Source organism: Cyanistes caeruleus, chromosome 4, assembly GCF_971803275.1.
Source record: "Cyanistes caeruleus chromosome 4, bCyaCae1.hap1.1, whole genome shotgun sequence".
Lineage (NCBI taxonomy): Eukaryota > Metazoa > Chordata > Aves > Passeriformes > Paridae > Cyanistes > Cyanistes caeruleus.
The window spans coordinates 55,638,364-55,658,814 of record NC_141704.1 but is presented as its reverse complement, the minus strand read 5'-3'; the positions used below and the strand labels follow the sequence as shown (position 1 = coordinate 55,658,814).

Genomic DNA, 20,451 nt, shown 5'->3' with positions numbered 1-20,451 from the left:
TGCCGGGCCGGGGGGAAGAGACATTCCCCGTAGGAGGTGGCACCGTCTCCTGCTTTATTTGAATAAAGCCAACCTCTCCCGCTGACACGCGAGGGAAGCTTTGAGCTGTAAGCGCGTGTCGCAAGGACCGCGGACACAAAGGGTGCCGGTGCCGCCCGCGGCTCTCCCGACGCGCCGGGAGCGGCCGTGCCGGGTTTAAAAGCCCCGCGGGGGCGGCGCGGCGCTGCCGTCCCCGCCCCGCTCAGCTGACAGCGGGGCCGCCCGCCGGAGCCGCCGCTCGGTGCCCGCCTGCGCGGCCCCGCCGGGGCTGGGGGCGGCGCGCCGTGAGCCGCCCGCGGGCGCGCCCGAGCCGCACCGAGCCGCCGCCGGCATGAGCGGGAGCGGCAACCCCGGGCCCGGCGCGGCGCCCTGCCGCTTCGCCCACTACTTCGTGCTGTGCGGCATCGACGCGGAGAGCGGGCTGGAGCCCGACGAGCTGGCAGGTGAGCGGCGCCGCCGGGAGGCCTCGCCCGCACCGCTGCGGCTCGCCGGGCGTTTGGGATGCGCTGCCTCAAAATGTCTGCTCCCCCCGAGGAGGGGTCGCGCCGGTGGGAGCCGCAGGGAGGGAGCGACTGAGGAGGATAAGGCATCCTCCCGAGGGGCTGGCGGAGCATCCCCCCGAGGGCAGCTCCGGCCGGGCGGCGGGGAGCGTTTGGCCGCCGGGATGCGCCGTCCCCCGCGGGCCGGGCTCCGCCGGCCCGGGTCCCTGATGGTGGCGGGGGGAATGATGGAAGGCGGTGGCCCGGCCGCGGCCAGCGGGGTGCCACCGGCGGGAGAAGGGAACCCGGGGTTACGGAATTGGAGGGAGCCGAACGACCGAGCTTTCTGCCGGGGCAGATGCATTTTTCTTCAGTATCTGCACTGGAGAGGAGGGGGAGGGATCTGGGGAAGAACTGAATAAATTAATGGAATCGCATCCTCGTTACATTTATTCACATCTTATGTCTATTCAGAAATAGTCTTCCTGCATCCTTCTTTTCCCCTCCACTCCGATAATGTTACAGAAAAAAAGGAACAAAACTATTGGTAGGCTCTAAAGCATTTTTTAAAATGTTTATTTTTGGTGGGCTCATGACTGGATACGAGCTGATTACATTGGCATAAGGCAGCAGTTCTTCCTCAATGTCACTTTTGTTTATGCAAAAGGAACTATTTAAGTCAGGTTTTTACATACAAAATTTGATCAACTTCAGGCTTAATAACAGGGCTTAATTGCATGGAAGCCAAGCGTTTCCTCGTGGAGATATGAGTTTGGAAGTGTTTAAGTGCCAATGTTTGCCCACTCCCGTGCGTTCACACTGCAGGGGCTGTGGGTGGCCGAAGTTGAAGGCAGCCGTAGCTGTCACAGTGAGCACTTCTGCCTGGCAATGGCATCCTGAGGATGGGATCCTAATGAGGTCTCTGCACCTATTGCATCAGGAAGTACCTTGCCTTCTGGTTGTGTAAGAGACGTGATGATCTGTATCACTGATCAATGTACGCTGGTTGAAGTTCATGTTTTTGTCACCTGTGAAAGGGGTGGGTGCTCGTATGTTTCCAAGGAACCTTATCTTAAAGCAGGCTAACCAAGTCTCTACCCTTGGCGGTGAGCATGCACTGGAGGTAGCCCTGGGGTCTCCAAGTTGAAGCATTAGCTAAATGTACTTTCATCTCTTTGTTTTTTCCCATGTGACCACATTTGTGTGTTTTCAGTTTTGCTGCTTTTAGTAGAAAACTCCTGACTCGTGAGCCACTTCCCAGCTGATAGTGTACAGGGTTTGATTTGCATGATATGACCTATTGGGGTTTCAGCTACCTAAACTTTGAGTCATCTATCTGAAAAGAAACTATTTTTAAAGCTATGCTGGCTGGTAGGCTGTGCCTTCCCTGATGTACCCAGACTCTCCAAGTCTGCTTCTGCTGATTTTTGCACCATTTCCCAGGGAGGTACACAGGTATGTTCTTGGGGAGCACTGCTCAAGGACAGCCTGAGTGTGGTGGGTTTGTGCAAATGTAGTGCCTCCACTACAGGGCTCCTCTTCTGTGGTCATTCAGTAGGTTTGGCTGAACTGCAGATTTCAAAGCTAAAGCAACTTCCCTCTGCATTTTTTAGTGAAAGAAAGTAATTTTGGCTCATCTAGGATATTCCCATTTAAAAATACAGTGCAGCTGTGAATAATTTCCAAGAGAAATTAACAAAAGTAGTAATTTTTGAAGCAATGTCTTTGTAACTGGTTTAAACTAGGCAAGGCCAGCAACGTGGTTTGGACATACAAACATTTTTGGTAATGCCAGTTCAGGAGGCATTCTTAATACCTTAGGAGGGCTAGGATGTGGAAGAACTGGAGTAACAGAAATATGATGGGACTTAATATTGCCACTGAGCAATGTTATATTTTTAGGGACTCGTGACAGGAGCTTTCTGCTATCAGCTGGGAGCTCAGCAGTGGGAAATGCTAGGGAGGAACAGGGAGTGCTGTAAGTCACAAATATAATGCAGCCGTGGAAAAATTAACTCTGGATTGAGATGTAGCTGAGAAAACATTTCTGTTAAAGCTTGGGGGGTACTAATGCTGCTCTAGGCAGGCAGTAGTGAGAGCCCATGTGGAAATCTGTGTTGCAGGTTTCAGAAACCAAGCTACTATGATTGAATTTACTGCTGCAATGGGTGGGGAGAAAGATACTTGAGGGAACAAACAGAAAGTCTGTTCTATCTATCACAGGAAACCCACAAATAGTTAATTCTAAAAATGTTCTTAAAATTATTTGTAGAAGTAAATGACCCTGTTCTTTCAGTATTATGTAGCTGTGATAGCTACATCTTGCTGTCCTTGTGCTTAAAGAGCTTGTTGAAGCAAGTCACAAGGCATCAATGAAAAGTTGCTGTGACTTAAGCTGCTGCACAGATCATCCCCAGTTTAGCAAAAAAAGTAATCAAGAACCTGCTTATCCCCAAACCTGGGAATCCCTTGGCAGCCACTGTTCACAAAGCTCACCCCAGGTCTGACTGATGGAGCTGCCTTGGGGCTGAGCACAGGAGCTGGAGAAGGGACAAGAGGAGCTCTGCTGCTGCTCTGGAGGCCCCAGGGCCTCTCCTGTGAAGAGAGAAGCAGGAGTTAGAAAATCCTTGATGATTTGAGATGGACTCGGTGGGGATCTGCTGGGATCCAGGCAGCTCACCGTGGTACATGGTGTGCCAAGGAGCTGCCTGTGAGTCAGCTCTGGCGTCATCTGGAGCTCCCTGACCTGTGCCCTGCCTTTGCTGGGACAGCCTGGGACTCTCCCCTGTGTGAAAGCTTTTCTTGCCTCAAGCCCAAAATTTCTTTCCACAAAAACTCTCTTCAATTAAAAACAAAGGACCAAAAATCCTCATCTACAGCTTCAGGCGTGAAATGTTTCAGTGTTACCTGTGAAAGCAGGGTGAAGAACTGCTTTTCTAATTCTTGTGGTGCTGATAGGTCTGTTCAGAAAATGAAATAAAATCAACATTTATGGTTGTATAACATTCTGACATGCTTTTAGGGAAGTGTGTCCTGTTTTATAGTTCTTGTTCCACTGAATGGATGCTTAGGGCTTAAAATAAGCTTGATAGATGAGAATTTTCCACCAAGGAAATGGTTCATTTTGCTTAGATTATTCATTTGTCTTTTGAATGTACGATGTTTTCTGGTACAGATTTTTTTTTGGTAGTGAGTTGCTTCACAGCTGGCTCTTCAGATGGCTGATTTGGGGTTTTTAAGTGAGCTAATTTCGAACATCTAAAAGCTGTTTACCTATTGCTCAACTTGGTAGCATATCCAGGCACACAACAAAGTTGTGTGTAGATTATGATGTTGTCAAAACACTCGTGGCCCTTATCACAAAGCTCTCACTCAAGGATGGAGAGAAAAAACTCTTCTTTTTTCCAGGCTCTTTCCAGGGACTCGAGGGAGGAAAGGAAACTATCTAAAAATTTCTTGGCATTTAGCAGTTGGAGAGGTCATAGAAGAAAAGTAGGGTATTTGATGTGCAATATCTTGAAAAGCATGAAAATTTCAGTATTGGTTTCAGTGCCCTGTTGAACCCCACTGAAATAGGGTGAAGGGAGCTTTTCTGTCATGTTTAGGGCTGATGGAAAATAAATTTTAGTTCACTTTCCTCTTCATGCCTGCTTCTTTCAGGTAAAGCCATTTTGAGACTATGGGCCTTGGAATTGCATGTGCTCAAATGAATTTGTTATAGTAAATATTTAACATTGCATTTAACAAAAAGACCTAATTGTTCATTGTATTGTTTCTATCATGTGTTTCGTCATACTGTATGAACTTTATGTTCATATATAGTGAACCATGTGTGCAGGGCACAAGGTTTTCTGGCTGTAGCAGCTTTTATCATTTGCTTGGGGAACATGTTAAATTTTGTAGTATCTTGTCCAAGTGTCACAGACTACAGTTTAGAAAAATCCAGAATACACATGACTCAATTAAAAAGAAAATGAAATATACTTTACTGGGTAAGTAATTTAGTGCTGTGGAGGAAAGCAGGGAGAGAGTTAAGGATGGGTGTTTTGTTTTAAAGTGGAAGGACTGGTTTCCACTGAAGGTGCAGTTTGGAGGAAGAGAAGGTGCAGTAAGCTGGCTTGGGAACTGGGATTTGAAGGACCATGTTGGATGGTGCCTTATTGATGGAGTTATGGTAGCCTGCTTGCTGTGTGAAAAGATTGATAAGATTTTTCTAGGGTTTTTTTCCACACATGAACGGTAAATGTTACCTTAAGCTGTGTAGTTTGGGCCATTGTGTAAAGATTCAATGTGCTACTGTCCCATTCAGTATATAGTTGAAAACTGCAGAGAGCTTCATTACTCTACTTTTAAGATCAAATTCTTTATTTTAATGGCCAGCAAAGCAGAGACTGGATACTGTTCACACTCACTGAAAACGCTGAATGTCTTGGGAAAAATGCACATTTCTTCTCATGCTGTTTCCCTACAAATATCCACATATTGGTAATTAATTTCCCTTCAATGAGATGTTGAAATCCAAACAGGGCATGCTGCAGTCTGGCTAACTCTGCTTCGTATCTTGTAGGCTCTTATTTTTAGAAAGCTAAAAGACTTTTTCGTCCTTGTGTGTGCTTGGCACCTGCATGCTCACGCCTTGCAGAGCCTCCCCACCGCCTGCACCGTTCTCCTTCGTGCTTCCTCCGTGCCAAGTCTGTGCGCAAAGCACGCTGCCAGAAAACTTGGTGGCATTACTACAGTGATACAACTTCTTGTGTGCATGGCTTCTCTGAAAATAGGCAATTGAATTTTTTCCTGGTTTGCTGGAAATAGACTAAGTTTCCCTTTACCGAGGAATATCTGATGAGCTGTGATTCCTGTTCCCGGTTTACGCAATTGACGCAAATGAAAAGCAGGCTACAGAAGTTTTGCTTTCCATTTTTAAGTACGGTCCAGATTTGCGCAGAGCATTTTTGGAGGGATTGTCCAGATTAAGTAACCTGGATGTGGATGAGAATGGTGCAAGTAGAGGCAGAGATGGCTTATGCTGTTCTAGTTAACAAAACTTAACTTGCTCCTCAGAAGCAGTTGGGGTCGGTTGCTTAGGATTTCTCATCTTTGCAGGGCTTGTGGGAGGGATGGAATTCAAGCGTTTCTCCAGCCCCCCTTAAGAAGTGATGCTCAAATGCAGCACTAAATCTTCTGACATTATAGCTGGAAAAAACCAAGTCTCATGGATTAGGGATTGGATGGACTAGCCGGCTTATTGAAGTAACTGTCATTTTTTGTGAACTGTCATAATAAGAGGGAAATACTGTGTATTCATTTAGGAAAGCTGTTTGATAAAAATCTAAGCTGGGTTAATATTTTGTTCATGTGAAACCAAATCTTATTTTGCATAGATAAAATGTTGCTTTTCTAGTTAAAAAAGTATGGAGATAATCCCTGCTTTTGGGAAACCAAAATTGGATGCCGAAACAGAAATAATACTTCTACTCTCTTCCACATCTTTAAAGGTGTTGGCATGGATAGTTGCTGTAATTGTTCATTCTTCACTTATTTTTTGCTATTGGAGGAAACCAGAATTCCATTGTAATACCACAAAGATTTTAATTTTATTAAAAAAAAATCCAAATTATGCATTAAAGACTTAGTTCCTATAGGAGGAGTTCTGCAGCCAAAGGGAGGAGTGATTTTATAAAGAACTGTCATTATTATTGACAAGTATGGTCTCCAGTTACAATAACCTTTAATAAGGAGTAACTCTCTTGCTTGTTTGGATAACAGACCATTTGTGGAATTGCTGATGGCTGTGACATATTGCTGTGTTTTAGCAATAGCACTTTCATTCTCTGTCTGTACGTATGCCAGAGAAATGCTGGATTTAAATGCTCACCCAGCCCTGGTGTGATCATTGTTACACATTTGCCTTCATCTGAATTTTTTATACTGTATTCCTTTGAAAATAAGGTAGTGATTGGATTGGAAAGACATTATTATTCCTATCAATAGCACTGACTCACTAATGCTAAACCAAAGAGAATTTCTTGTACTCTGCTTGCCAGATAAGCCGCTGTTTTGATTTCCACTTAGGAAGACTAAAGGCTCTCGCACGCTCGGAGGCTGCTTGGCTGCCAGTGGCTGCTGCAGTAGCAGAGCAGAGGAAGGTGTGACAGCGTACGTGAGGGGGCTTTTCCAGCCACAATCCCAGGAATTGCAGGAGGGAGCCCTTTTCCTTCACACGCTCTAAATGCAGTGGTAATCAAAGCAGTGCCAGGCGGAATGGCTGAGCTGCTGTCCTTTATAAGAACGACCTAAATCCAGCCCTAATCTTGTTCCTGCGCATCAGCCCGAAGTCACTGCTGGCCCCATCCTGGTGGCTTAGTGGTGCAGTGGCTGTGCAGGGACACGGGGGTCGCAGCCTGGGCACAGAGCTGTGAAAGATAAGCGTGGCACATCCCAGGGAGCGCGGCAGTGCCGGGGAGGGTATGGACATGGAGGGTGTGAGCCGGAGGTCAAGGTCCCCGCTGCCAGGGGAGAGGCTCTCGAGTTGGTGTCCACCTTCGTCCTGGTCCTCAGGGTGCTGCAGGATGGTGGCATCTGGGGGAAGGCGATGCCCACCGCTCTGCAAACAGAGGAGCAGTAGCCATAAATATGTCAGAATCGCTCAGGGCAGTGCGTGACTGTAGTATTGATTTCTCTGCTCAGCTGTTTTCCTGTGTCCTCGCCAGAGCCATTTCCCAGTGCTGCAGGAGCTGTGCCAGTGCCCTGACACCCTTCCCACACCTCGCCTGTGCCAATGCAGAGCTCCACATAGGAATAACTCCAAAATGAGCTGCTTCAGGAGAGGCTGAGCTGCACGTAAGCCAGCAGAGCAAGGGTGTCAGGGCCCTCTTGCCTGCCTTTTTTCACCCTCTTGTCATGGACTAATCAAGTTGTCCTTAATGCCAGCTCGTCCCTAAAACATGCTGGCAAGTGTACAGCCTGCAAAGCTCCTGCGTGGGCTGGATACGTGGCTGGCACACTGCTCCTGCTGCAGTTCTGGTCTGTTGCAGTGAGGGCTGGAGTCAAGGAGAAATGTGAATGAAGGGGAAGAAAACAAACAGTGCGTGCACTTTGATGCAGTTAATGCTGTGGTCTTTGGCTGGTGCTGTTTGAGGTCATGGAGGACCGCTTACCTATGTGGGAAGAACATTACAAGTAGCTTGTTCAGCCACCTCTGGTGTGCATGGAGAGGAATTCTGTGGAATATGTGAATCTCTATATAGTTCATGAGTGTAAATAGCCTATGATTTTTTTTCTTTTTCTTTTTTTTTTTTTTCCCCATTATCTACCTCTTAACCAGCAAATAGCAAAAGTAGGTGCAGTAGGAAAAATTGCATCGATGAAAAACAAATTTGGTCAGAAAACAGTAAGCATTTGCTGTGGTGTTTTGATCACATTAGCCATATTGATAATCCCAAAAGTAATTAGGGAAGAAGTGGTGATGGGTCATCATAGTAAAAGAAACATACTGGGGAGATGACTCATGTGTGACAGACTGCTAAGGTGTCAGATACAGGCACGGCTGGAAGAAACTTCTGTTACACTACCAGTATGAACATATAAACAACTCCATTTGTGCTTCTTGCTTGGAGTCAAAGATAATTTTTAATCAGCTGTCTGATCATTGTATCTCAACTGAAGGTTCTCTCATTAGGGTGTCCTAGGCTTGGTGGAGGTGCCTGAATGGCTGAAAACATGCAGCCATTCTCCTTTGAGGTCTGAGGTTTTGCTTCTACCTCCATACATACCCAAGCCATGAAAATAACATCAAAACATCCAAGCAGATGCTTAAAGAGTGAAATGGGGGGAGTATTCCCATGCTAATATATACTCTGTGGTTTGAAGGACTTTGCCAAATCTCAGTGACCTGCTTCAAGTGATAGTATAAAAGTTAACTCTTAGTAAATATAGTATTGGAGTGAGGGGTCTGTTTTTGGTGGATCTGTAAAGAAAACTGGTTCTCTCACTGGAGAACAACCTTCACAATTTCATACAAACGTGTCAGCTGTTCTTGGTTTGTATTCAGAGACAATGTTTAAATATGTCAGTCTTGTAGAGTGAGCATCCCCCCCTTACCTTGGAGCATAAATTTGACTTTGCTTTACAGTCATTTTAATCATAAAATTGCAATAATAATTCTGGGATCTAGTAGCACTTAAAAAAAAAAAAACAACAAACCTAGCAAGCTTAATATCAAGCTTGGTATGGAGTCAAATCATGCTTTGAATCTGTGTGAGTGGAAAGTTGCACAGCATGAAAGCCAGAAGTATCCTCCATCCACCCCCTTCTTCATATTCTCTTGTCATGTTAAAGACTAACATGTGGAAGGGTAAGGGGGCTTAATCTGAAACACCATTCTGTGTAAACAATGACAGGATTAAACAAAAAAAAAAAGCCAAGCTCAACTGTCATGGGTGTGTAGTGGCTGCTGCTTTTCACGGATGACTGAAATTATTTGTATAAATTTGCATTTTCCCCTCAGCATCTCTATAAACCTCGGCTCATTTCCATGCAGAGCTATTTCCACGTACAAGTGGATTGGCGTGCGGTGGCACGCGGTGTGATGCCATGTCACCTGTGGGAGCAGGAACTAGAGTGACAAGGGAAAATCAAGTATCACCATGTTTGTTCCTTACACCAGGCTGCCCAGGTGTCAGAGGTGCTTTGGGTCCCTTGTGACTGAAACACAAGAGGGCTGAGCTCTTAGTAATGAGATGATGAAACCCAGAACTCGCTTCTCTGGTAATTCCTCAATGAAATATTGATCAGATGGACCAAGCAGTCTGCTTTGGACTGACCAGCGTTTGGAATGCAGCTGGAGACTTCTGGGAGAGGATGCTGCTGTTGTGGTCCAAATAGGTCCAAATGCTTACACTGCCTTCCGGTGTCTGACAGGTTCTACAATCCCTGTTCTCACTGACCTGGAGCTTGCCTGGAGGGTCCAAATCACTTAAGAGCCCACCTCTCCTGCTTTTTCTCCAGATTGCTGCTGAGATGAACTCAGTCAGATGGTGTAAATACCTTCTGCTGGGCCCCCTGGTCTCCCCTGAGGTGCTCAGGAAAGGGAATTGAGATTTGTTGTTTTAAATTCAAATTATGAAGTATTTGAGTAAAGAATGCAATATGCAATTGAATAAATATTTGGCTTTTCATTGTTGAGGGAGGGGAAGATTTGCTGATGAGTTAGTTATTCACACAATACTATTTTTCCGTCAGCATTCCCACTTGGTATTCTTGTTTGTTTTATGCTGTGCAATACTCTGACATAAATTTAAAATGAAAACAATTTTATGCTTAAAACACCAGCTCTGTGAACACAGACTTTCAGCTGTGATACTGGCTGGTGTGGAAGAGATAAAGGGTTGCTACACTGTTTCTAGAATGGGACTTTTTTGTAATGCAGATTTTGTGCTTTCTCACTTTGTTTATTCTTCCAGTATAACTATATGAAAATACACAGCACCAAGTATATGAGGAAAAATTCACACTTTTTGTTTAAAAAAAAAACCCCAAACCAAAGAATCCAAACAAAACCAACAGAAGTGCTGAAAACACCCAACCCCCTAAAATTTTGTGAGGCTATGAAGATGAAATGTTGGTCATGACTCACATTGCTTGAGAACTGCCAGGTGCTTTATAAAATGACTGATGGTAGATATGTGCAGAGCTGTGAAGGGTGTATTTTGCTGTACATGATGCCTTTGTTAGCACTGCAGGAATATCAAGGCCAGGAAGAATGGTATTACAGCGTCTTTAATGTACCCCTTTTGGGGCTGTCAGCCTCTGTCTCTACTATTGCCATGAATCTATTAAGGGAGAACATTTGTCTCTGGAAATCAAAATAGTAGCTGTTCAGCATGGATGGATTAGGTGTTTAGCCTTTTCCAAGATGATGCTGTTCAAGATAGGTTTCTCTTACTGTTGTATTTGCAAATATGTTGTCTCTTTCTGGCTTTAGTGAGTGTGATAGCAGATGTTGTTTGACTCTCTTAATTCAAGCAGGGATGTGTTGTCTAGTGTTTGTGTCTCAAACTGGGGAATGACTAAGAATTAAAGAATCCTGGTGTAGGGAATGCTATTAAGTAATAATTTTTTTCCTGTATAAATATGAACATCTGCATAGGGTGAGGCAGCTGTAGCCGTGGTCTGCTGTTGCACTTAGCAAAAGGGGAATAGTGATGGGAGATATTAACTTTCACAATAGCAGTTCTGGGTAATAACTTACTGGCATTTCTATGCCCATGTCTTTGTTTTCTCTCTGCTTGGAGCTGCCCATGGGGTGGTGAGTTCAGCGGGGAAAGAAAGAGCCCTGTTGAAATTTGTTCGGCCTAACACACTGTTTAAAAAAAAAAAAGCAACAACAACAAAATTTTTTAAAAATCCCTCCAGCCTAATGTGGGCCGAACTTCCCATGAAAACTCTGCCTTAATGAGCTCAGGCCCCTCAGGCCTGCTTTGTCCCTGTCAGCAGGTGAGAAAGAGCCGAGGTCCCTGGCGCGGGTGCCCTGGCTGTGACCCAGGCGCTCGGGGCCCCGATTAGTTCAGCTCTTGTGCTTTCGGCGGGAAGAAGAATGACAAAACATCTTGTCCGGGGGCCTGGGTATATTCATGCTCCTCGCCTTCAGGTCCGTGCTAGCGCTGGAAGAGCCATTTGTCCGGGAACCAGGGAGAAAAGGCACAGATTTAGGTCTGTGCCAGAGCTGAGAGTGAATTGCCCAGAGCAGCCGCTGCAGTGGTGTGTCCAAGATGCGGATCATATATGATGGTGATAATGATCTGAAAGCTATTTGCAATTCAAAATCGGTATTGGGTTTCAGTTATTGGTTAATATTTTGTCAGCACTTTGCGATGATGACTTCTGACCCAGTATTGCTTGTGATGCTGAATAACTCAAAAGGGAAGCTGATGCTAACTAAGCAGGAGACCATCTGTGTTCTTAATAGTGCAGTGTTATCACACTCAAAACTTAGCATGAGTGGTTGATAACATGATCACACAAGGCTTGTTTCCTCTTTATTAAAATAAAAAAGTCAAAATACCAACCCCCCAAACCAGTCTTGCCCTCCCCCCAGCCTTATCCTATCTACCCACTTCTGAGCACACAGGTCAATTTAATTTTGTCAGAGGTGGAATGGAAAAAAAGGGATTTCTTTTGTGAAGTCCCTGCAGCTAAAGCAGAGATCCTAATTAACCTTCCAGTAGTACAAAGGCTGCAGGAAAAGCAAGAGCACTTTCTAAAGCAGGGGGGGGCCCTCCATGTGGGTATCCTGGCAGGCTAATCGGCAGCCCCAGAGCTGGGATCCGAGCAGAGATCTGAGCAGAGCATGCGTTGCCTCCTGCCCATCTGGTGGGGTGGGGAGTGAGGGTAACTCCTGGTACTGAGAGGGAAGGAAGGAATATGGGAGCTAGCAGGCCTGTGTGAGCAAAAGGAGCTGCAGATGAGAGGACGATGATTTCTGTCATGGCATCCTGTTGCATAATTCCGAGTGCTATTCACCCATACCTGTGAAACCCTACAGCTGTGCTAAAGCCATCATTCTTAGTCTTTCTTGCTCAGTCTCAGCTCCCACAGTGTGATAACAGGCAGTGGGAACAAAGCTATGTTTGGCAATAAATAACAGTTCTCAGAGGGTTGTTGGCGGGGTCCAAGTCCTTCCTCAAGCTTAGTGGAAGCATGCAGGAGCTTGACTATGGTGGTACTATTGCATCCAGAGATGTGTCTGTGGAAAAACACTTCTGTATTTTTTCAAAATGCACTGAGTGGGAGGTACAGAAGCAGAATATGCTGGAGAAGAGATTTCTTTACTATCTTTTCGTTTCCTTATCATCCCCCTTCCTACAATCAAGAACAAACCAGCTCAACCTCATGTTTTATTGTTCTAAAATGCTATCCTGACCTTTCTGATGATTGTTAAGAACGAAAATCTGTAGTCTGATATATTAAAGTGCTAATGATGCATTAGGAGTCATAAAACTGTATTAAGTGCATTAATTTTTGAGTAACTCCAGTAAAAGGCGCTGCAAGAGATGGCTAATCACTTCGCATTTATGAGTTGTCTTGGAAGTAAATGACAATATCCAGCTGAATCTGCCTGCTGAAATAGCCTAGAAGGAGATGGCATTGCCTTGCAGTGGAAGGCTGGCAATCCCTGCTTGATTAATCTGCTCATACCGAAGTGGCATCGCTCCATGCTTCCAGCAAGCTCGTAATAGATGAATGCATTAATGAGCCCCTGGGTAACCGAGACGATGCTCAGGGGCCAGGAGATGTGGAGAAGGATAAACATTGCTGACTCAGTTTCTCTTTCTTATATTACGTATTTTTTCCAAACTGTGCTTAAGTGATTCCATGTTACAGTGAGAGTATTAAAGTGACTTTCTCCATCACTAACAGTAGCAGAGCTATTTGTGTGGGTTTGACTGGCTGGGTTACTTAGGCCTTTTTGTTTCCCTGACCTTTCTTTACCTGAAAAAATGTTGTGATCTTCAGATTTGAAAGACTGACTCTTGGTTAGTTGCTGATAGACCATGCTGAGTCTTTGTATGTTAGAGACAGACTGGGATCAAACCTCCCTTGGGGCCAGCCAAGTGATCCACTGAGCCATCGTCATCTTTTGTGTGTATTCAATTAACTGGCTGGTAAAAGTGTGTAGAGACCTCTGAGGGCTGATCACAACATGTGGTCTGGAAAGTTTGGAAATTATTCTAGCTTGAAGAGAAACAATATCAGGAGGCTACTTAGCTTTTCCAGGCTTGATTATCTTCAATTTTCACCATCTGAATAGGTTTAATAACAAGGAATTGCAGTTAAATTTAAGCAGGCTTTTGAATTTAGGAATTAAATTTCTGGTTTTCTTTCTTGTTGTGGCTTTCTGACAATTGTCTTGCTAATGCATTTAAATTCTGCTCCTTAAAAATGTATTAACTGGTTTATTTGTAGGAGGTCATCAGTTTCACAATATTGTATAAAACTGAAACCAAATCCTCCTGTATGCAGCTGCAGTGTTAAATAGAGCATCATTGTCATGTGGTGAGCATGGCTGTCAAAACACTTCGGTCAAAGTGGGTAACATGAACAGTTCTTCTACATTAAATATTTATAGAAGAAAATGCAAACTCAGAGGGCTGCCAGCAGACAGACATGCTGCTTAAATACATTGTTGTGGTGGCGAGGGCACGAATCTTTGCGCTGCAGCTTTAGGAAGAAGACAGAGACCTGTTTCTCTTTGCTCATGGGCTCAAGGATGTGCTTTTTCTCTATGTGAACATGTATGAAAAGAAACTGGAAGTTTAAAACTTTGAAAGGAAAACAATAACTCTCCACAAGCGATTTGGCTTCCAGCATCCCCCAAAATGGTCTGTCCTGCTACAGCAGCCACAGAAGAGCACAGCACAAGCCTCTCTTGCGTGCCCGGCCTCAAGGGCCGGCGCGTCTTTATTTCAGGTCCTCTGGTGCAAACAGGTGGTGAACTACAAGTGGCGAGATGCTGAGGAGAAAACCATGTAATTAAATCTGGCACTGTAGTATAATAAATCTCCCTTGTATTCTCTAGCTTTCTAGACGCCTTTAAAGCAGGACACAATGGCTGTGATTAATGACTGTTGTATTGTCTTAAATAATAAGCTTGAGCCTTTGGATAGGTGACATAATTTAGCCGTAATGAGCGTCAGTTTCATGTGTTTGATCTCAGTGCTTTGAATTTCAGTGTCGTTGTTGCCATGTCCTTGAGAGATTGTTTTATGCTGAAGAAAACGAGTAAAGGAGGGGGATGGGGAGCAATTTTTATGAGGGTGTGAAGAATCCAACCAAACTGTTGCTCTGAGGATGCTGACTTTCTTGTTGTCTCTTGCTTTTAGATATGTGAGATGAAAGTGATTTGAATTGTTCATAAACTGGACTTACTGCTATTGAGAGAGATCTTTTCTTTGATAAAAGTATTCCTTGCTGGGAGGTGTCTGCTGAGAGTACCAGTGATGGGCGTTTCCTTTTGTGTGTCAAGATGCACCAAATAGCCATAGCAGGGAAAAGGCTTTTGGATCCTTTCCACATCATCGCCTCATCCATCACCGCCTCAGCAGGCTTCTCTGTTGTTTTCTCCCTTGAGTGAAGGCAGCAGTTCTTTGATATGAGCTCCTATTTCTTCACATTGCCTTGATTCAGCTGGCAGACAAGAAAAAACATTATATTCTCTTCCCTGCTGTACCTGTGAGGAGCTTTCCCCATCTCTGTGCTATGTATCTGCACAGCACTTCAGCAGAGCTGTAAAGGGAGGGCTGAGAAACTACAAAGCACATCAGACCTAATTATTCAGCCAGCGTAAGGGCCTTTCTTTCCTGCTTGGGATATTCACTTTTGCCTGTGTGGGTAGTTTGACTGACAGAGCGTGCTGATCCCAAAGCCATCGCACTGTGCCATATAAATGCTCCCATCCCAAATCCATCCTCCTTCGGGCAGCCTGGCCCAAGGGGGCAGCCCTCACGGCAGGGCTCGTCAGTGGAGGGTCAATGCAGAATCTCCCTTTTGTCTTTATTTTTTGTGGAGATGGTGGGGAAAGGGATTTAAAACCCCTCACCCATTCGTATTAAGTCTGACTCATTTTGTCTGGTTTAGCGTTGTGGTAGAAAGAAACATAATGGATTTGTTAGGGTCAGTGCTTCACAATGTGACGGTTGACTTTGATGGGCAATAGGGCCTAGTTTGCCACTCCAGACAAAGGATTTGTAGGTCTTGCAGGCTGCCATCTGTTTCTAAAAGCAAGTTTTTGTGAAGAAGTGATGCAGCTTGCATGCTGAAAAAGTTGAGATCTTTTTCTTGAGAACTGCTCTTATATTTGAGCTTTTAATTTCAAAACTAACCACAGATTATTAATAGCAGGCCTCCCTTTTGCCCTCCCTCGGGCAAGCCGAACATCCAAATAACATTTGTGATGTGTTGACGTCTTCTAAAATGTTTGTGTTTTAGAAGGCATGCACTGATCCCTAGAGTGGGTTCTATTCTTCTCTTTATCCCCCACCCAAACTCTGAAATGCAACATCTGGCTGCATTCAGGTTATTTGCCTTTATTCTGCTGCATAAGCATAGAAGGCACAGATTGGAGAGGAAATAATGTTCAGCTTTCATTTGCTTTTTCTTTCGAGCTGAAGTTTTGTCTTGTGCTCTCTTAAAAAAACCAGAAAAACAGTTGATTGCATTATGCCCCTATAATCCAGAGTAAAGTTCCTGCTTTCCTGCAGTGAGTTTGCTGCAGAGTCTCTTAAATAAAGTGGCCAGCTGACCTGTAGGGCTTAGACATGCTGACAAACATGGTCTATTTATGTGCTGTGCGTTAACCTGACTGCTAATGGATTGTTTCTATGTATAACTACTGGAGGAAGCGCAGAGCTGCACAATGCAGGTTTGGAGGGCAGGAAGGCATCCTGCTGCAGCACTTAGCAAATGTAACAAGTAAAGCCTCTGCAGTTTTCTTGTTTACAGCTGGAGATGCACAGGACCTCCAGCACTATAATGGGTCCTTCCCATTTATTTAGCCCATTACTCTCCTGGTGCAGTCCTTCCTAACACTCTGACAGTGCATTTTTCTTTTTTATTAAGGGGAGTGACTGGTGTGGCTGCTGTAGCTGTGCAGGTGCATAGCAGCATCACTGAAAATGGGGCTTCAAGTGCCATGTTGTTATGAGTTAATACGCTGCTGATAAATGCTAAGACTGTGGTGGCAGCCAAAGGAAACTGGCACCTTCCCTTGGCCCCCAAACTCAGCAGCCCAAGGTGTGCCTCTGCAGACATCCCTGGCATCTTGTCACTCTCCTGCAAACCAGTGTTTGCCAGCCACTGGCAGAAAGCTGTCAGGCTGTACTGGGGCTGGTGCTCTCACTGTGCTGTGTTTCTGGCAGTTCCTGGAATTAACCTGTTCACCAAACTTGCTCCCAACCCTGGCAAGTGTCTTGATGCTGGGGGCTAGCATGGGACAGGGGGCTTGCTGGCTTCCCTGCCCGGCTGGGCAGAAGGAAACACAGTCATCAGCTGGCAAGTAGCACTGGTTCCCTGCCCTGGCTTTCCTCACAGCACTGTGCCTGAGCCAGCACTGTGCAGGCAGTAGTGAAAAGAGGATTTTTTTTTTTTTTTTTTGAGGGAATTAAAGGAATAAAATGACTGTCTTTGATGTGGTGGCCTGGTTCCGTACTGAGCTTTCTGCAGCAAGAGTTGATAGCCTGTCCCTCTGCCAGATTTTCCTCTGAAGGGTGGAAAACACTACTGACAAAGACCTGAGGCCCAGAAAAGTGGCATTCCTGGTCAATATGATTAATTTAAATGAAGGGGAACACAGCTCTTATATGAAGATGAGAGCTGATCCATAGTGGGCAATCTAAACACAGGCTGCTTCTACTTATTCAGACTCCAAGGTCCTCTACCTGGATGTTTTGTTGAATTTAAATAGCTTGCCAAGAAAGGGCTCGTCAGGTCTGGCCATGTAATCTAGACAGCTTTGGATAGCTGATGCTGATGGTTTTCTTTAGAGACATGATGATGGCTCAATCATCAAATATATGTCCCAGGAGTGAGCCCTTCCAGCTACCTCTAAACTCCATTCAAGCAGCAGAAAAACTTCTGTCTCCTTTTAGGTAGTGGCAGCAGTGCTGTGGTGTCAAGTCCTAACACCTACATGGAACCCTTGGAAACAGGCTTGAGGAAGCCCATAACTTGCTTGCAGTTAATTTTAAATTTCCAAAGCTGAGACTCTCACGAAAATACAGGGTGACACAAGCTTCACAGAAGTGCAGTCATTGGCTAAAGAGGATCAGATAAAAATTGAAAGGGTTTTGTTTAAGAAAAATTTGCATCAAGTACTTCTTAGGTAGCTGTGTTATCATTGCATCTAAAATGAGTACTGAGTTTGAGAATCCAGCATGTTCTTTATGGTCCATTTGTGGACTCCAGGTTTTTGGCAATGTGTATATACTGCAGTTTTGGAGCTATCAAATTTATTGAAGTGGTAGGTATATGACCCTCAGTATCTTTTTGGTGTAGTCTTTGTATTTTCTACACCTTAAATTAAAGTGGGATTGTCATTTGTAGAAACAGCAGTGTTGATTTACTCAGTTTAGCCAAAGAATCTTTGGCTCTAATCAGAGAAGAACTTTTTCTGCTGTACTTAATTGAATTTGCCAAGCTGGAACAAGCCCTGGCAGAGCAGTTTCAACCCCTGCCTTTGCTAGTCAGCAGCATTCAGAGCTGCAGAGAAGTGATGAAAAACGCTGAGCAAATGCTGTGTGAACTGGAAAGTCAGCAGTGAAATGCCTTCTTGACCTGGTGGTGATGGTCGTTTCCTCCTTCTGAGTCAATTTGGGACATTTGGCACGTGTCCAACACACAAAAATGAATTGTGTTCCACAGGGATTCTCTTCCCTGCAGAGGTTTGTGTGCGCACTCAACGCCCTCCGGGCAGGTGCCTGCACAAGCTGTGCTCTGGAGAATGCATCTGATCTGATCAAGCTTCTGTGAAGGAAGAAAACTCAGATTAGTTGGGAGCTGCAAAATGAAAGCAGGAGTTTTTACATACCATTACACAGGAGCATTACTTTTGTCTGGAAGCATAAGGGTTATAGTGGAGGAGCATAAATTCTAAATTTGAGTCCTGATGTGGCATTGACTGTAGGTCCTGAGGAGCTTTATGTTCTGTTATTCTTGCAGTCTCCTGGAAAAAAAATGTGTCATTTGTACAGGCAATGAAAGCATTGGCTATGAAAGCTGCAGTCGTTTGCACATACAGATGGATGGTTCTGAACCAGTTCAGTGAGGAGTAGCCTGCCTAGTGAGATACTGGGGAAGCTAACATCCCACCAAATGAGTTGTTACTTCAATCAGGAAGGAGAGAAGTGGTGTGCAAATGAATGCCTTCCATTTGAGTTCATTTGGATGTAGGAGCTGCTGTTTTTGTTTGATAAACTTGATAAACCTCATCTGCTGTAACAGTGATTTCAATTGGAGGAAGATAAATTGAGGTGGAGAAGGAAATTGGAGGGCACAGGCTCAAGCCTGAGCAGGAAGGTTGTTTTAATAACCTTGTCAAATGCATGTTGCTATGGTTCAGGGTAAATGCCAATTCTTCAAAGTTCTTAAGGTAAAAAAGGCAGAGACCTCAGTTTTTCAGGTATATTTGAATATAATATTTGAATACATTTGAGATGCCTCTGAAAAGCAAGCCCAGTTTCAACCAACCTAGCAAGACAGAAGACTGTGTCACTTCCTTGAGAAAACAGGCAGACTCTGCCGGGTTTGTTTACCCAGTCCTGGAATGAGAGCTTTCTGTTTGTGCTATCCAAAATGCTGATTATTACGATGTCCTGACAAAAAGGAGGCATTTAATGCAGTAAGACTGATGTGATGTAGTTTATCTGTGGTCGTGGGTGTGCCCCTGTGGGTGTGTGAGATTCCTGCCCTGGATTAAGGGCGACAGCGTGTGCTTCTGTTGGACCCAGAGGAAATGACTTTCAAGTGCATTGAATAGAGTTGGGTGGGTGTGTGTGTGTGAGAAGAATAAAAGGCAATAAGCAGAAGTATTTTTCTAATTTAAGGTAAGTTTCACTTTTATTTGATGCACTGCACTAAAATAGCCCAGATACAAAGCTTGAAGTTAAAATGCACATTAAAGCTGAACACAGACTACTCTTTGGAAAAGCTAAGTTGCAGGAATTTGTAGAGAACAGGAAGTCCACAGCCTAAGAAATAAGCAGAACCAGTAAGAGAACTGATAGATTTTTTAGTTTATAAGGCAAGAAAGATTATCAAACGGAAATGATGAGTTAGGGATGCTGATAGTCAAAGCAAAGATGCACAGTGCCTGGGAAGCTGAGGGCAATGGTGCCTGTTCTTTCTCCAGATCAGTGGGGAACTCTGTGTGTGTGTAGAGATGCATGAGGAGATCAAGTTACTATTTCCTATCACAGAAGAACCCCAGGTAACCTGGTCTGTTAGAAAAGGGAGTTTCTGCAGGCTCAGAGCTGTCTGAGACCCTTTTCCACTCACTAGATGGTAATTCACTGGATATTTCTGACTGTCCTAAATGAAAGACAATGACCTCAATGGCCAACAGGGACAGCTTCAAGAAGAATTCTGGAAGCCTGATGTGCATTTTTTCTGTACCAGATCGAAGAACTGTAGTAATCTTTTTCATAAGGTGTCCAGTCAATGATCTGAATGAAGGACCCCCCTTCATTTGGTGCCAGGGCTTTTGCAGGTGAAGAATGTGCCGTGGCACCTTTGGTTTTTTGGTTTTTTTTTTTTGGTTTATTTGATTTTCTTTGTTTGTTTTTTTGTTATTTATTTATTTATTTTGTGCTAGATAATAACCAATTCTAATGCTTGTTGAAGACCCTCATTATTCCACAGGTCCTAATGTTCCACCAGGAGTGATCCTCTAGATCCCTCCAAAGTTTTCAATTATGCTAACAGGAGCAATTTTGACATCTTGTTCCTTCACTCTTCCCCTCAGTTCACTAAGAGAAAGTTGTGGAAATGTGAAACAAGAAAGCAGTCCGTCTGTGTGTGTTCGTATCCGTTCATGAAAAGTCAGGATAGAGTTCTTAACTTTCTTAAGGCTCTGAATATAAAATCCGTATTTCAAAATCTATGAGGTAAGAAGTAAAAAGACATAAATGGGAAGTGCTTTTGATGACTGTTCAAAGAGGATTTGTTGAGATAGCTGACCTATAACAGTGGGTCACAGTTTTGGAGGCAGACACATGACAGAACACACTGAAAGTCATGTGACACAGCCAGAGTTCATTGATAGACATCCCCTTTTATAGGGGGTGCAAAATTCCCACACTTGAACACCCAAATGTTTGGAGTCTCAGCACTGGCCAGTTCCATGTCTGCGTTCAGGATTGAATGGGGTCCCCTGTTTGAGATG

The 20,451-nt window shown here is 44.5% G+C and overlaps 1 protein-coding gene across 5 annotated transcripts in view; it reads left to right on the top strand.

Moving 5' to 3' along the window:
* Positions 1-305: 305 nt before the first annotated feature.
* Positions 306-20,451, top strand: part of DENND5B (DENN domain containing 5B) — a 103,396-nt gene continuing 83,250 nt past the window's right edge. For 2 of the 5 annotated variants that reach the window (XM_086884820.1, XM_086884825.1), the window contains exon 1: positions 348-482. In XM_086884820.1, coding sequence (XP_086740946.1) covers positions 371-482 — 112 coding nt within the window. In that variant the 5' untranslated portion in view covers positions 348-370. Of the gene's footprint in view, positions 483-20,451 lie in introns of all 5 variants that reach the window. The other 3 variants (XM_086884824.1, XM_086884821.1, XM_086884822.1) reach the window with 3 other exon arrangements.